We start from the raw sequence: 18,842 nt of genomic DNA, 5'->3' as shown, positions 1-18,842 counted from the left end.
ACTTGTCATGTTTAATGGAGAATAACGTTTAACCCAAAAACAAGAAATGCAAAATATATTACAAATCCATATACAAATTAGCAATGCTGTGAGGATTTTTTTCATGTAATGCATTAGCGTAGGACTATAAACTGAACAGTCAGTTTCCAAATACTATAAAAAATAGATTGCAGTGTTTTATTTCTTGTACATACTGTCTTACTTTTAGGTGAATGAGAAGCCAACACCTTTCTTCATACTGCTGATTTTCACTATAATACAGAAAAACTCAACTGCAAAATTTGCTCATGTCATACTATTTATAGTGTAAAAATACAGCTTTAGGGGCCACCATTGTTTGTGGTTATTTTAAATGAAATAATATTTGTTTCAGAAAGTTGTTTTAGGTCTGAATGTGTTTGGAATTGTAGATAATTTCAAATGTACTATTTCAGTGTAAATTTAAAGAAATTTTCAATCAAAGTATTCATGGTATGTTTCAGACATTACATTAGTTTCAACACAGAGACAACTTTAAATTGTGGTACTACTTGAATCATAAAATTCTTAGATTAAGGAAAAGCTATAACCTCTGTAATTTTAAATTTAAGCACAGCTATGTACAACTCACCCAGTGGTGGTTTTGGCCTTAAAAGATCCACACTTCTGTTTAAATCCATTGGATTGAATATTTGATCACCAGTGAGTGTTAGGAAGTATCCTGGCTTGAATCAGGTTTTCACTCAAATAGGAAAATGCTAAATTGTAATTACATTAATCGACACAATTCATGACAATTTTGACCCTACTTCATTGCAATCTTTAAATTAAAAAAAAACAGTCACTTGAAAGGACACTATTCTTCAAGTCCTAGGGAGAACAGAAAATTTGAGCTTCTGCTGCTACACATCCACAAGTTTACGGTGAAACACTATGGGATCAAAAGGTCTACACTCAAGGCAACTTGGAAACAGGTTGCAGTGCCATGTACAAAGAAAATTTCTCAAACTCTAAAATAAATATATTTTTCCCAGATAATAAATTGCATTGAGTATATGATAAATTTTCCAAAGAAAATATTATGACAACCAAGTTGGGTTTGCTAATAATAATTTAACAATACATTAAATTAGTGAGATGACTTTACTACTTATTTACATTTTTGCAAACCAGCACCCTCTCCTGGGAATGGAGGGGCACTACCCCAATTGCCCCTAATGTACTCAGAATTGCATCTAAAGTGAGGCACAGGAATTACCTGTCCATTATGTTTGATTGGCTGTTTGTGAATATAAGCTCCAAATGCCTTGTTTTTTTATCCCAAAAACAACACTTAGTGATCTGGGAGGCAAGCTGAATAAGTTGAATTATTGGTCATGCTACCAGACCTATATCAGGACTTTCCTAGTCAAGTTAAATTGAACATTATTCTACTGAAGAAATTAACATATTTGACAACATTTGGGTTTCTAATGACTTTCATCTATATTATATAAAAAACCCAATATGGACTATAAACAGACACTGAAAGTCATTAAACACCACCCTAATCAAATGCATTTGGGAAGTAATTTTAGTCAGCTGTTTAACACACCATTTCAGAAGGCGCCAGCACCTATGATACGACACCAGCTTTGTTTCAAAGATAATATGCTCTCTAGTATCACTTGTGCACACAAATATCCAGTCTCTCTACTCTTTTTACTGGTTTACAATCATCTGGACAAAGCAAGGCAATTAAGTTATTTCAAACAAAGTCAAGCAGTTCCTGGCATCCAACAAGTACTTGGGTTTCTGTCAGTTTAGTGTGATGCTTAGTCCTTATGTGTTGCTGTCTTTAAAATGTTCTATTACTACTACTATACAAAATTGTATTTGCATGAAGAATTTTTCTTTTTCTGTATATTCAATGGTAAGGAGTGATGGACAGCATTGCCTTTTGAGGCGGGACAGTCGGATTTCCTTAAGTTACTATTTCCAGATCAAGAACAATAAAAAACAATACTCTGGTACAGATCAAGGGAAGATTAACACAATTTCTTTACAATGTTTTCCAATAGACTAATTACTGCCTTTTGAAAGCTGACAGGAAGAGATACAAGATGACATCTTTCAATGCCAAGAAACAGCCCACAGTCTCAACTTTCTGCAATGAAAGAAGAAGTTAGTAGGGAGCCCCCTATAGCATATGTAGAGCTCAGCTTTACATAAGAATGACCGTTTCTGCGTTACTTTGGAAAATGCCATTTTTCAAAAACTTTTGCACATTTATCTGCTTGCATTTTATTCATCACAATAAATACTGAGAAGAAAAATTGATTAATTTTGCTGTTTCCTTGCTTGTTTCCTGATAGGATATAACTAATTCATTTTGTATATGTATGTTTTCCATGTATGTAAATGTAAATTATGTAATTAATGAACTGGAGAACTGCACTATGGTTTTCGTTTTTGAAGTCTGTCATTATGACAGATTATAGATGGGTTTTGTGTATATATAGATATATATATAGATATATATATATATATAGATATATATATAGATATAGATATATATATAGATATAGATATATATATATATATATATATATATATATATATATATATAAATAAAAGCATCTTTTCAACATACTTCATATAATTTACTATATTTATATCATTTATATTTTTATTACTAGTTCAGTTTGCAAATTTAATGCATTTATTGGGAGAATGGCTATAAAAATCTAAACACCACATTTTGATGTTGGGCTACCTGAAATCTCGAGTACCGTAGATCCCGGAATATAAGCTAACTCGGTATATTAGCCGACCCCTTTCTCTACCTACTAAATTACATGTATTTGACAATGACCAGTATTTAAGCCGACCCCCTTCTCCAAGCAAAATTTTCTAAATTTCCTTAAAAGTGTCTCTTCAGGTATATTTATCAAGTTTAATCGCCGAGAATTTGAGACTGCCAGCATTTTTGATGGAAACCAGGAAGTGATTGCGGAGAAGTTTGGTAAAATGAAACCTTTGTGTTGAAACTATATACACAAAAACAGTACATCGGCGGGTGGATTTCCAGAGACTCGTTATAAATTTGATTAACTTAAATACGCAATACAGTGGACCCTTGACTTAAGAACTTAATTCATTCGCGAAGGCTAACCCATAATGCGTTCCGAACCTCCCACTGCAACACTTACTTAACCTTTTCATAATAAAAAAGGGTTGTATAATGTGCATAATTTACCAAGACACCAATAATTTTTCTAATGCACTAAGCAAACAGTTATAAAAAGTGCCTAGCCTACCAGAAGTAGGCTAGATTAAGCTAGGAGCATGGCGGCAAGCTCTCCTTTTCAGTGCACTTTTTTGTTATTTTTGTGCCTTTTTTTTCAGAACCTTATAGACATCAGTGTCCAGAGCCAGATATCTGTTTCGAGTGTTTTTCATCACACGCACAACATCCCAGACAACACAGCAAGACCAGCGGGCTCTCTCCGTGGATTGTTGTTGGGTCTAGGAGACGACGCAGACGGAGGAGGGAAAGAAAGCAGAAGCAGGGCCGCAGATCCGTCATTATGCAAAGGCTAAAAAAACAACCATACTAGCCCTATACAGAACATTTTTTTTGCAACTTCTTTGCATCTTTTCGCACCATTTGTTTATTTACTTGTGTTCTACACATCTGCACTAACGTAGCTGCTTTTAATCTCATTGTACATGTGTATAGTGACAATAAAAGGCATTCTATTCTATTCTAGAAACAACAATTTCATACTGTACTCGCCATTTAATTTGACATCTTTGGGCTGCAGGAAGGGAGGAGGAGGAGGAGGAGAATGAAACGGAAGGTGATTATTGTTTAGAAGGAGCTTCCTTATGCAAATCTTTTCTTTGTAAAATTGTCGAGATGGTGGATTTCGACATGCTGTACATATTAGCAAGATTGGTCACACGAACAGCACTCTCATATTTCCACACAATTTCCATCTTCGTTTCGATTGTGATCGCTTTCTTTACCTTCTCTTCCTTCCTTAGCAATTATGTGTCTTGCTTGCATGGTCTTAGTGAATTATTATATATATATATATATATATATATATATATATATATATATATATATATATATATATATATATATATATATATATATATATATATATATATATATATGTAAATCACTGCAATGACCGAAAACACATCCACAAACACATGTATCTGGGCTCCAACTGACTGACGCTTACTAACGCTCTCGGCTGTTTGTTTACAATCGCGCAAGCGGATACACGTGAACGCATTCGGGTCGTAACGCAACATGTTGGTCATAAATCAAAACAAAAATTTTTATTTTAAACTTACTGATAATTTATTATAAATTTTATTAATAAAATCAACAACTAAAACACTTTTTTAAATAAATTCTTTAATTTAAAGTACCGGCATGAAAAATTACTTCTTCATCTGAAAGATGACGCTGTGGTTTCATCATTAATTACTTCCGTATTCATTGGCAAAACCGGCATTGCGCTGGGAATCTTGAATCTGAAACGATACTAGTTGTATAAGCCGACCCCCAAACTCCAAACCAAAAATCTAGGACGAAATTCTCAGCTTATATTCCGGAATCTACAGTATATTTCTGGCTGAGACCAACTCTTCCCATAAATTTGGCCATGGTGATACAAGATGCCCTTCATTATCATAGGAAACTGTAGTTTTTCAAATGAAATCTGAAAGTGTTGCTTCATTCAGCAACCTATAGATGCCTATAAAGGGACTTATACAGTCTTATGAAAAAGTTTGGGAACCCCTCTCAGCCTGCATAATTTACTCTATTTTCAACAACATGATAACAGTGGTATGTCTTTCATTTCCTAGGAACATCCGAGTACAACGGTGTTTTCCGAAAAAAGATTTTTAGTGAAGCAGTATTCAGTTGTATGAAATTACATCAACTGTGAAAAACTGGCTGTGCAAAAATATGGATCCCTTGTAATTTTGCTGATTTGAATGCATGTAACTGCTCAATACTGATTACTTGCAACACCAAATTGGTTGGATTGGCTCATTAAGCCTTGAACTTCATAGAAAGGTGTGTCCAATCATGAGAAAAGGCATTTAAGGTGGCCAATTGCAAGTTGTGCCTCCCTTTGACTCTCCTCTGAAGAATGACAGACTGCATGGGATCCTCAAAGCAACTCTCAAAAGATCTGAAAACAAAAATTGTTCAGTATCATGGTTTAGGGGAAGGCTACAAAAAACTCTCTCAGAGGTTTAAACTGTCAATTTCAAGTGAAAGGAATGTAATCAGGAAATGGAAGGCCACAGGCACAGTTGCTGTTAAACCCAGGTCTGGCAGGCCAAGAAAAATACAGGAGCAGCATATACGCAGGATTGTGAAAATGGTTACAGACAACCCACAGATCACCTCCAAAGACCTGCAAGAAAATCTTGCTGCAGATGGTGTATCTGTACATCGTTCTACAATTCGGCACAATTTGCACAAAGAACATCTATATGGCAGGGTGATGAGAAAGAAGCCCTTTCTGCACTCATGCCACAAACAGAGTTGCTTGTTGTATGCAAATGCTCACTTAGACAAGCCAGATTCATTCTGGAACAAAGTGCTTTGGATTGATGGGAGAAAAATTGAGTTATTTGGTCATAACAAAAAGCATTTTGTATGGCAGAAGAAGAACATCGCATTCCAAGAAAAACACCAGCTACCTACCGTCAAATTTGGCGGAGGTTCCATCATGCTGTGTGGCTAGTTCAGGGACTGGGGCCCTTGTTACAGTTAAGGGTCGGATGAATTCAACCCAATATCAACAAATACTTCACGATAATGTTCAAGTTACGCAGGGGTTGAATATTCCAACAAGACAATGACCCAAAACACAGTTCGAAATCTGCAAAGGCATTCATGCAGAGGGAGAAGTACAATGTTCTGGAATGGCCTTCACAGTCCCCTGACCTGTATATCATCGAAAATCTATTGGGTTTGATTTGAAGCAGGCTGTCCATACTCAGCAGCCATCAAATTTAACTGAACTGGAGAGATTTTGTATAGAAGAATGGTCAAAAATAACTCCATCCAGGCAGCGTCTAGAGGCTGTTATATTTGCAAAAGGACTCTCAGCTAAGTATTGATGTAATATCTCTGTTGAGGTGCCCACATTTATGCACCTGTCTAATTTTGTTATGATGCATACTGAATATTTTCTGTTAATCCGATAAACTTAATTTCACTGCTGAAATACTACTGTTTCCATAAGGCATGTCATATATTAAAAGGAAGTTGCTACTTTGAAAGCTCAGCCAATGATAAACAAAAATCCAAAGAAATAAGAGGGGTTCCCAAACTTTTTCATATGACTGTAAATTATAATTATAGAACTTTTTAAAATAATTACCCTGCAGATCATGCAACATGGGTAAGACCAAAAACAAAATCTTAAGACGACGAGGGTCAGATGGCAGGAGAAGAGCTCACCCGTGTTAAACTTAAGAATAATACATTTTTATTGTTAGAAACATCAAATGACAAAACAACTGTGTTAAATTTAAATGTAATTAATGCTTTCAGAGATTTATAGTTAATATTGGTTCCACTTAAGTTTAAGTGTTTGTAAACTGCATATAGCGTTCAACCAGGACTAAAGTTCTGACTTATGTTTTGATACCAGATGTCAAGTCTGGTACTGAAATGAATTACAGATAAACATTGCACGCCTACCTGGTGTGCCGCACAAATGCATGTTTCATTTGCTGCACTGCACAAGCAATGGTCTCACTGCCTAGCTTCAGGTTAATGTTTGAATTCTAAAGCCCTTCAATGGGGAGGTGGTGGTTTAGAGAGATTGTTCCACACAGAGTCTGCAGCCTGCCTCCTCTGCCTTTCTTCTGGCAAGTACTCACAGAATTTCATCCCGTGTCCATTTACTTCCACCCTCTTTTATTACCTGCGTTCAACTCATGCTCCATTCTGCAACCAACTGCATTCCCCTTGAAAGGTCTTTTTAGTTGGACAGGTTGGATTAAAGGGGGGAAACTTGTACAAATGCATGAAAATTTGTTTATGACTGTTTTGTGTTTTTTTTTTTTCCAATATACAAGATAGAGTTGATCTATTGATATTACTTTCAAAAAAATAAATAGATAGAGAAATGGATAAAGCGTGCCAGAGGTTCTCTTTTTTTGCTGAAAATGTCTTTTTCAGATGGGAAACACCAATCTGGCTGATATTTATAAAATGAAAAAAAAAATGTGAAGGATTTTGTCCTGATCATGACTTAGATCAGGTAAACAAACAGCCAACCTTCAAATTTTGTCTGATCCATGTGTGACACGTGTTTTGTTGTTAGTGTTATTCACATGCAGCACAGGGTTTTTTTTGAAAAAAAGCACACATGGCAGTTTGACTCAAGTGACAGCTTGAGTGACAGAGCAGAACCATGTTCCTAATCAACACCAATGTAAAAGAACAATGGGTGCCCAAAATCAAAAATATACATTGGCAAACAAGTGTAATAATAATGCCCATGTTTTTGACAGGACAGAACTAGTGAGAAGCCAAATGTGCAATCAGAAGAGCAGACGGTGGGACAACAACAGAAATGAAAGACTTCTTGGTGATGCTTGCTTCATTATATTTCTAAACATTCCAAAAAAAACAGCAAGGAGTTTTCCTAGATTAGGATGCTTGTAGTAGTCTTCATTTATACTTTAGATATTGTCAGTATGCAAAAAAAAAAATAAGGAAACAATTTACTAAGTAACTAAATATTAATTAAGACATTTAAATGATTGAATTGTTCAATTAGTAAAATAATAAATACCCATGCTATATGAAGTCATGTGTCAAGTTTTGATTATATCTCTGTTTTGAAGAAATATGGCCACCCTTATAGGCAGATGCTTCTTTAGCCTGAGCACAGCTAAGACAAGCATTTACATACACTCAATTCATACATCTAAACCCCTGCAAGATGTGAGCCAATCTCAGCACAGCAGACCACATCATTAACTCAGAACACACAAAGGTAAGTCAGTACAGAAATGGAGTAAAGGGAAAAAACAGCAGCACTCCACCCAGTAATCGCTATTGTGCATTACTGAAGTGTTTTTACTTGTTCTTCAAAACTTTATACTTAAAGTATGTGTCCTCCTGTTGGCAAACATGTTAACATGTCAAACATTATTACATTAACAAAAAAATAATTGTGTAAATTAATGAGGCATGTCAACTCCCCAGTGTCTCATAATAATGTCTACATTCCCTGGTGAGATTTAGAATGGAAGCTTTGATGTCTACATACCTGATGTAGATGCTGTTGGGAATAGAGTGACTACAATTGATACAGGGTGTTTCCTAGGAAATCCATTATCATATGGCTGATACAATGTATTAAAAAGCAAAATCAAAGAAATACAGGAAAATTGTATTACATGTTTTGTTAACAGCAACACTGTAGGATAATCAATTTTTTTTTTGTTTTGCTGAGAAGGTAAGGAAAGAAGCATTGTGAGCTAGTGAATGGAACAGTGAAATGTGCTACTTTGACATGTTTAAGCGTTATGTTTCCCCCAAACAACAAGTCAAAATGGCTGAATTTTTTTCAGCCAAAAACTAGTTATTACATGTAACAGAAACATGTAAATATCAAAACGTAAACATAAAAGCAGTAAGAAAGGTATGTCTAGAGTCCACTACTGTAGCTGCAGATTTAGTACAAATATTTCTTGATGACATTTTTAAAACAGTCACGAACACACAGCCTCATGTTGAAATTGGAACAGTACAAATGCGTTTCTTTGCACATTTTTCCTGTAAAGGTTTTTCTATTACTTGAGCATGAGTGACAGTGCCTGGATTTGGATGATTGACCCAGCCTCCCTTATGCTGTTATATTCTACCATACACCAAGGCTTAGTGACTTCCACATTTCCCTGACACGGACATTGTACACAGTACTTAAGGGGGCTAACGTCTTTTTTGTCACTTAATTGCAAACATTTTGCCTTTTGCAATGCACCTACTTGCACCATGGTGAACCTTCGATTGACTAACTTCACCAGGTACATCACAGCAGTTTAGTCGTACAGTTTCACATGCATTAGTTTCATTATCTGTGTCTATATCTGATGACCACTTCACTTTGTCATTACTATTGCTTGATTTAACCAATCGTTTGGATCGAGTTTGTTCCAAAACTGGCTTTACAGCTTCTCAGTTACACACTGTTGTGTTTTGGCTGAAGGCTCTGTCCCACACAAGCAATTATGAGTTACCTTAGAGTGGCAAAACACATAGAAATATCGCAGAACACTATCTTGCGAGTTATGTGGGCTTAGCACTGTTAAGTGCCTCATTATCCATTACCCCAAATCTGACCCGAGCTTAATTGAAATTAAACAGAATTCTGAGGCAAATCACACTGAGATTTAACACCAAGAAGGTAAATCATGCCACAGACTCACTATGTAACCTTAAGCAAGCTTCTCTATTGTGCTCCAATTACATCCTGTTAAGGTTATGCAGTTGAAATACTCAGTGGAATAGCAATGCAAAATAATATACCTTAGCCATTATAGCATCTTCTCACTCTATAACACTAGTTTTGATTCCAGACCCAGTAACTTTATTTGTAGAGATTTTTTTTTTCTCTAAAATGCTGGTAACTGTGCATTATTTATGAACTTTTTTTAAAGAGAAAATAAGTTTTGTTGTCCATAAGATTGAGCTTTTTAGATAGGATCGTGTTCAGATTTTTCAACTGAAACACGTAGAGGACTGATGTTTGAAGACACACAATCTTATACTTTTTGCTGCATGCTCAAGATGAAAAGTACAGTTTTTGTTTCAAGCAACAATAAAGATGCAAGAAAACTCACATTCTAAATGAACATTGTCAAAACTTCTACACTGCATTTCTTTTATGGATTTTCGTACACTCAGTATTTACAAGATGCCAAAGAGAAAATTACAAGAAAAGAAAAATATGATTAGGTAAGAATATTAATGAATAAATATCACAAAACAAAACAAACAAATCTACAGTTGTGCTTGAAAGTTTGTGAACCCTTTAAAATTTTCTATATTTCTGCATAAATTCATAATTTCTACATTTCTGCATAAATTCGCTGACGACACTGCTATCGTGGGGTGCATCAGGAGTGGGCAGGAGGAGGAGTATAGGAAGCTAATCAAGGATTTTGTTAAATGGTGTGACTCAAACCACTTACACCTGAACACCAGCAAGATCAAGGAACTGGTGGTGGATTTTAGGAGGCCCAGGCCCCTTATGGACCCCGTGATCATCAGAGGAGACTGTGTGCAGACCTATAAAAACCTGGGAGTGCAGCTGGATGATAAATTGGACTGGACTGCCAATACTGATGCTCTGTGTAAGAAAGGTCAGAGCCGACTATACTTCCTTAGAAGGCTGGTGTCCTTCAATATCTGCAATAAGATGCTGCAGATGTTCTACCAGATGGTTGAGGCGAGTGCCCTCTTCTATGCGGTGGTGTGCTGGGGAGGCAGCATAAAGAAGAAGGATGCCTCATACCTCATACATACTTGTGAGGAAGACAGGCTTTATTGTAGGAATGAAGCTGGACAGTTTAAAATCTGTGGCAGAGCGACAGGTGCTGAGCAGGCTCCTGTCAATCATTGAGAATCCACTAAATCCACTGAACAGTATCATCTCCAGGCAGAGGAGCAGCTTCAGTGACAGACTGATGTCACTGTCCTGCTCCACTGACAGACCGAGGACATCGTTCCTCCCCCACACTATGCGACTCTTCAATTCCACCCGGGGGGGGTAAACGCTAACATTATAAGTTATTGTCTGTTTTTACCTGCATTTTTATTACTCTTTAATTTAATATTGTTTTTGTATCAGTATGCTGCTGGATTATGTGAATTTCCCCTTGGGGATTAATAAAGTATCTATCTATCTATCTATCTAAATATGACCTAAAACATCATCACATTTTTACTCAAGTCCTAAAAGAGAAACCAGTTAAACAAATGAGAAAAAACATTATACTTGATCATTTATTTATTGTGGAAAATGATCAAATATTACATATTTGTGAGTGGCAAAAGTATGTGAACCTTTAGGATTAGCAGTTAGTTTGAAGGTGAAATTAGAGTCAGGTGTTTTCAATCAATGGGATGACAATCAGGTGTGAGTGGGCATCCTGTGTTATTTAAAGAACAGGATCTATCAAAGTCTGATCTCCACAACACATGTTTGTGGACGTGTATCATGGCATGAACAAAGGAGATTTCTGAGGACCTCTGAAAAAGAATTGTTGATGTTCATCAGGCTAGAAAAGGTTATAAAACCATCTCTAAAGAGTGTGGACTCCACCAATCCACAGTCAGACAGATTGTGTACAAATGGAGGAAATTCAAGACCATTGTCACCCTCCCCAGGAGTGGTCGACCAACAAAGATCACTCCAAGGTCACAAAAGACCCCAGGTTAACTTCTAAGCAACTGAAGGCCTCTCTCACATTGGCTAATGTTCATATTCATGAGTCCACCATCAGGAGAACACTGAACAACAGTGGCGTGCATGGCAGGGTTGCAAGGAGAAAGCCACTGCTCTGCAAAAAAAACATTGATGCTCGTCTGCAGTTTGCTAAAGATCATGTGGACAAACCAGAAGGCTATTGGAAGAATGTTTTGTGGATGGATGAGACCAAAATAGAACTTTTTGGTTTAAATGAAAAGCGTTATGTTTAGAGAAAGGAAAACACTGCATTCCAGCATAAGAGCCTTATCCCATCTGTGAAACACGGTGGTGGTAAGTTTCATGGTTTAGGCCTGTTTTGCTGCATCTGGGCCAGGACAGTTTGCCTTCATTGATGGAACAATGGATTCTGAATTATATCAGAGAATTCTAAAGGAAAATGTCAGAACATCTGTCCATGAACTGAATCTCAAGAGAAGGTGGGTCATACAGCAAGACAACGACCCTAAGTACACAAGTCGTTCTACAAAGAATGGTTAAAGAAGAATAAAGTTAATGTTTTGGAATGGCCAAGTCAAAGTCCTGACCTTAATCCAATCAAAATGTTGTGGAAGGACCTGAAGCGAGCAGTTAATGTGAGGAAACCCACCAACATCCCAGAGTTGAAGCTGTTCTGTACGGAGGAATGGGCTAAAATTCCTCCAAGCCAGTGTGCAGGAATGACCAAAAGTTACTGGAAACATTTAGATGCAGTTATTGCTGCGATGGGGGGTCACACCAGATACTGAAATCACAGGTTCACATACTTTTGGCACTCACAAATATGTAATATTCAATCATTTTCCTTAATAAATAAATGACCAAGTATAATATTTTTGTCTCATTTGTTTAACTGGTTTCTCTTTATCAACTTTTAGGACTTGAGTGAAAATCTGATGATGTTTTAGGTCATATTTATGCATAAATACAGAAAATTCTAAAGAGTTCACAAACTTTCAAGCACAACTGTATATGATCTTACTTTTCCTAGCACAAGAATAATACACTTATATACAATATTAAAATGTAAGCCTCCAAAGAGGACTCTGGTGATAAGATTTAATGGCCTTTTTTGGGTTTAGAGGGAAACAACCTCCAGTTAAGCAGGTGAAGTAAACAGGGGTACACAGCTCTCACTGGGCATTCTACCAAACAAATCTAAAAAACTTAAAGTCTAAAAAATGCCAGAATAATCTTCACAAAACTAGATCAACACTTGCAAACCATAATTTAATGCAGACAGTACTACTTGAAGGCAAAGTAGTATTAATTATGAACATAGGAGCAGCTATAACACTGGGTAAACATGGAAAGGATTTAGAAGCTTTTTTCCATTAAAAAGACAAAAAAGTGAGAAAACATTGTAAAAACTGAACAATATTAAATATGCATATTTTGTGTAATTCTTTTCCCTGAGCTATTAAAGAAATAGCAACACTATAAACATTGCAAAAAAAGAGCTAACAAGTACACCCCAAGCATAAAGAGTATGTCCCAAGATGACAGGATAAGTGAATTCTCTGTTTAAGACTAAAAAAGTTGATGGCTATGCAGTCCTGCTAATCTAAGGATCTGATAAATAAACCAACTATGCTGGATGAACACTGTGAATCATACAGTAGAGGGAAATAGTTAAAATTAGTGGTGAGACAATTCACACTAGGGCTGTCAGACTGAACATCGTTATTTGAAATGTAATTAAAATTTATTTAAATAATGACGTATTCAAGAATAAAACCCGACGTTCAATTGTGAACAAATGCTTGTTTTTTTATCCACACTAATTTTGACAGAGTTACTCCAGACAAGCAATTCAAGGTTACAGCTTTGTTTTTTTTTTAAAGCAGATCTGTTTTTGCACTTCACTTTCATTATCATGTGGTGTGCTGGCGCCCTGCCCAGGATTTGTTCCTGCCTTGCACTCTGTGTTGGCTGGGATTGGCTCCAGCAGACCCCCGTGACCCTGCGTTAGGATATAGCAGGTTGGACAATGACCGACTGTCTGACTTTTATTATCAGTCTTTTTGGAAATTTGAATGATTAATTTATTATCTTCATTATAAAAACTTACAGCCTAAGGTGAGCCACCGTTCTTCACTTTGATCTACAGTACTTGTCGATTCTCAGGTGCCCTAAAAGTATACTTTTGCATCTGATTATGTCTCACTCTCTCTTAAACCTGAGATTCATGACTAAGACCTTTCCATTAAAGGAAATGGGGAAAAAACTGTCATAATTCTGATTTTCCTTTTATTAGAATTCTTTAAAATTCCACTTTAAAGACCCTTGTCAATGTCAGTCACTATGTTGTACCACAATTAGTCTACGTCTTATGTGGCTACTAATTTTGATAATTAGTACTAGTACTAGTAACTAGTACTAATTAACACAAAACCTTACTTTGGCATAATTAAAATTATTCAGGCCACCTTTATTAAAATATTGTTATATCTGCAATGGAGAAAAAAAATCCTACTTTTCTAGGCGAGTCCGCAGGTGCCACATGGATTTTTATTCTGAATGCCACAATATAAATGGTACCCTGCCGCTACCCATTGGACAGCTCCAAAATAATAAACCAAGTCTTCCTTCAACATGCTTGCTTCTTTCCTACTCTTTTACTTTGGTTGATATTCTCACTTTGTCACATTCTTACTAACTGACCTGTATTCCTACTTTCCTATCAGGACAGAAATAAAAAGCAATAAAAAGTAGAAACAAAAATGCTTAAATCAAAGGCCACATGCACTGACACTGCACTTCGCTATTCTGCTGCATGTGCTGCATCTTGAGGTGCTTCTATAAAGCCTGAATCACTTATGCAAATGCTGCATGGTCCCATTGGTAGCACTCAGCTGGTGTCTTGCTACAAATGTATTGTGATATGTCTTGCTGGCACAAGGACAGGTGTGAGTAATGGGATGCAGGGTTAGGGTGAAGCCCAGTGGAAAGCAATTTTTGTGAAGGCACAGGACACCTCCATAAAAAGAGGAGTGACAAGGGTGAAAGATGGTGCTTCCATGCCAATCGTTGAGCAGTTTAAGATTTTGTTACCCAGCTGTCAGCACTAGATGAAAAAACAGTTGTAGGAGTACCACTAGGATTGTTTTTCTTTTTTTACTGGTGATTATTGATCTTGCTGTGAATGTTACCATAAGTATAAAAAAGCACATACAAACATGCATAATACAGAATTACTAACCTTAGTTCAAATATATTCAAATATTTACTTATTTTTCATTTAAATATATAAACATTATTTCTGGCTAATTTAACAGGCCTAATACAGACTAGAAACAAGGAAACAATACACACACTAGGTGATGGAAATCTCAAAGACACTATAGATGTACTGTATGGTTGAACTATGATATTTTGCAAAAATCAGTTCAGCCATCCTAAAGAGCTTGACCAACTGAAACAGTCAAAAAAGTACAAAAATTTACTCACAGACAAAAACAGATATTGTAAAAAAAAAAAAATCAGGACTCACATCTTTGTCTCCTTTCTTCTTCCTGGTCTGAACAGACAGAGATTCTACTTCACTCTCAAACTGGTCCACCTGCATATTCAATGTATCTATTGTATTCTAATAGAAAAATTAGAAAAAAAAACCATCTACTTCTCAACCACGGATATCAGGCATGTTTAAAAGTTCTCAAGGTATAATGTGTTCATTTGTAGTTTCCTACTCACTGCAAGCCACTGTCCCACTTCCTCCTTTTCCTTCTGTGCAGGGTCTACTTTCTGCGCCAGACCCAGACCCTCTTTCGAGTAGGCCTTAGTCTTTGTTTCACGTTCTACAATCTTAAACCGCTCCATTTGCTGTGGTACAAAAGGAATGTAGAAAGAAAACAGTTTATATTTTCTTAAACTCTTTACATCTTATTATACAATCAATAAAACTTTCACTTTGAGAGCATACTAGCAACACAAAAAATGCTTTTACCGTTTCTATTAATTTTCTGTTTTCCACAAGCTGCCGTTTATCTTTTATTTCATTAGAAGCCACCCACGTTTTAATCTGGTCCCGTAATCTCTGTTTATAAAAAAAAAAAAAAAGTTTAAGTAATGTATTCCTTAACTTTTAGTAACAACAAAGAATATTGATATTTCTGCTTATAGCAACAAGCATGTTAAAAACACAGATCTCTTCTTGACTCTACTGGGATAACTCAATCTATACACTTCCACCTTAAATACTAATTAACATACTTGGGGATCTAATGATACCAATTTGGTCATAAAATGCGAAGAAAGCCATATAAAACCACCAGAGCAATGATCCCAATTTAGTTATCCCATTCATTACCAGGCTGACTAACACACACTTAACTGAAACAAAAAACTGTAAGGGCTAAAGAGACAATCATCTGGTTCACTGTTCATTGGGAGATCTGCCGGTCAGCTTCAAATTAAATAAATGTGTGATAATAATGAAAGCTTTTTAGGGTTTAGAATTTATGAAACAAGACACCACAATGAAACTCCTAACTATGCTTTAATCTAGTGTAAGATCCTGGATAAAATTCAGATAGTGACAAATCTGAACAAATAAAAAATAATGTTTAATAGAAATAAAGTCTTGCACATTTTTACAAACAAAAATATTCACTATAATTAAAAAATGGGAGTGTGAGGTTAGGAGGCACACTTCTTAAGAAAGGCTGATAATTATTAGCAGATTACCTAATAGGAGGTTACATTTTATAGCAAACTTTGTGATGTGTCATAGTTTTGAAGCCAAATCTTGAATAGCATGTGCACTGCAGCACTGGAAACCGACTAGAAAACATCTCCTAGACTTATCCCAGGTCCACTGTGCATACTACAGATAGGAACAAAATGAGTGGAACTGTGTCATTTTAAGCAAACAAAGATTAAGAGATGACATGAGAAAAACCTTTTGAAAGGAAGAAGCAAGAAAGATGTTCCCTTAAAATTAAATGATTCATACTCATTAAAGGTAAGGTAATCACATAAAGTTTAGAAAATATTTAAAAACATTTTTCAGAGAACTACAGACAAATGGAACAGATTACCAAGAAGTGCAGATGCAAGTTGCATTAAATTTTCATAAATATCGCATTGTATTTTGATTCTGTGTTTGGACTTACATTGCAACGCAACGTATAACTGCCCGTGAGTGAATTTCGTTTCTTTCTGTCTATCAAATAAACCGACTTTTTTGAATGTTTGTCTCAGTGATTTGTTAATTGTCTTTACAAAAGCTACTCTAATGGGAAACTGTTAAGGTTTTAATACGAATGGCATATCAAGATCTCTTTTGGTGTCTAATGTTATCTGCGGGAGATGTACTACATTACCTTTCTTGGATACATCCTTCTTTCAACAGTAATTCGGGCAGTGGAAGACCATACAGTGCAAGCTATTCTAATGAGAAACTGTTACTGTTTTAAAACGAATGGCATCTCAAGATCAACAGTAATTTAGGCGGTGGAAGACCATACTGTGTTAACGGTTGTAGATATTCTTCGGGATATTGTAAGTTGATGTCTATTGTCATAGTCTATTGATACGCATTTAACCAATTTGCCCTGTAATGGATCGACAATTTTCGCGTTAATTCGTTTGACTTCATCGTTTCTCTGTGCTAGGATTGCCCGTGTATTCATTTCATCTGTTGATAACCCTTTGGGATGAAATTCTTCATTAAGATTTGGACATAATAAGTCTTTTACTGGGAACTTAAAGTGTGGAAAACGTATAAAATTAAGAGCTAAGAGAGCAGGAACTTTGTCTGACTAAAGCATTCACACAAATTAGAGGTGAGAGGGCCGTGTGCATGGCTGAATATGGTTGAGAGGAGGGCGTGACTTGAAAAAATTCACATGGCCAAAGTCTCATCTCTTGGGATTTGAAATTATGTCTTTGAAAAAGTCTCGTCTCAGGATTTCCTTTTATAATAGGGAGATAGTGAAATGTTTGTACAGATCCTAATCATACACATATGAAAAGACTGATTACAAGAAAAGAATATTCACTTAAATTTGAAGTTACACAAGATATTGAAGTGACAAGGGGGCATAATTTCAGACAGAAGCCCATTTCTAACTGTACCATCACCAATATGAAATTTTGCATTCTTTTTGGTCAGAGCACCAGAACATACTAATAAATATGTTAGTCTACTGAATGAAAATGAAACTATTCATGGTCCAGTGGTAGACAATTTTGTTAACTGGTATGAACAGTCTTTTGTACACCCAAAAGTTACAAAAATCAAAGAACCTATAAGCAGACACTTCATCCACAAGAAATAATCATCAAACACCAGGCAGTGGAAATTGTTGAGTTATAAATATCTGGAGATAATCAGATTCAAAACTACCTTTTAAGGAAAACAAAAGAGCCACTGGCAAAAACTGACAGCAGTGCATCTACTGTCCAAGGAAACTGAGTCTCACCCAATATCCCTCTGCAGAAGCGCACAATATTCATTTTTAGAAGCGGCATGCAGCATTGCCCAGGTAAGAAATTTTAAGCTCTGGTCATTTTGTCTGTGAGTCTGGCTTGTCAGTTTGGATGCTTTACTTGCCAACAGGTGGCACTGGTGTTCAAACTTTAACACACTTGGGGGTTTTGGGTCAGGGATGTCACTGGGACCCAAAAGGGTCAGTCAAAACTTTGGTTTCTTGTCTGTATGGTCCCAGACTAGCATCTATACAAGATTTTGTCCAGATCAGTCAAAGGGTATAGGAATGACAGACAGATATTCTATTCACCTTAATAAAAGGATAAGTGTCTGCATGTCTGTCCGATTGCTGTGTCTCTGTCATTCTAGTGGATGGCGCATCTCAGACATTAACACTGCTTTTATGAATCCCACATCAAATGGCATATAACAGACGTATATGCACTGCAAACGTTAACACTGAGGTCTACATTGACTACCTAGATTTCAACCCGTTATTATATGGGTAGGATAGATAGATAGATATGAAAGGCACTATATAATAGATAGACAAATAGATATAATAAATAAAACTATATAATAGACAGATAGATATAATAAACAAAACTGTTTTGTCTATGTGTCAACTATCTATATGTTAGAATTACTAAATTACTAATAAAGATGCACCAATCATGCTTTTTGTGGCTGATATCATCTCTGACTTCTTTGACAGATTCCAAGGTTTTGTGCTATCAGTAAATATCTCATGGCAACTGAGATCAATAAAGGAGAGCTAAAATTTAGCATTTACACAACGACTAATACATTAGTCCTAATGATGGTCCTAATACGTGACCATCATCATCAGGTCCTTCCATGAAAACCCTAAATACAAAGAGGACTGTTTGACTTATGTTAGGTAGATTGCCCAG

General features: G+C 36.1%; 1 protein-coding gene across 3 annotated transcripts in view; it reads right to left on the bottom strand.

Annotated features, from left to right (window-relative positions):
• cnot3a (CCR4-NOT transcription complex, subunit 3a) overlaps nt 1-18,842 on the bottom strand; it is a 120,373-nt gene that overhangs the window by 43,741 nt on the left and 57,790 nt on the right. For all 3 annotated transcript variants that reach the window (XM_039741670.1, XM_039741671.1, XM_039741672.1), the window contains exons 5-7: nt 15,442-15,531; nt 15,189-15,317; nt 14,986-15,081 (exon numbers count right to left, since the gene is read on the bottom strand). In XM_039741670.1, coding sequence (XP_039597604.1) covers nt 14,986-15,081; nt 15,189-15,317; nt 15,442-15,531 — 315 coding nt within the window. The remainder of the gene's footprint in view (nt 1-14,985; nt 15,082-15,188; nt 15,318-15,441; nt 15,532-18,842) is intronic.

Source organism: Polypterus senegalus, chromosome 18 (assembly GCF_016835505.1).
Source record: "Polypterus senegalus isolate Bchr_013 chromosome 18, ASM1683550v1, whole genome shotgun sequence".
NCBI classification, from domain to species: domain Eukaryota; kingdom Metazoa; phylum Chordata; class Cladistia; order Polypteriformes; family Polypteridae; genus Polypterus; species Polypterus senegalus.
This window is presented reverse-complemented; position numbering and strand designations above follow the sequence as displayed.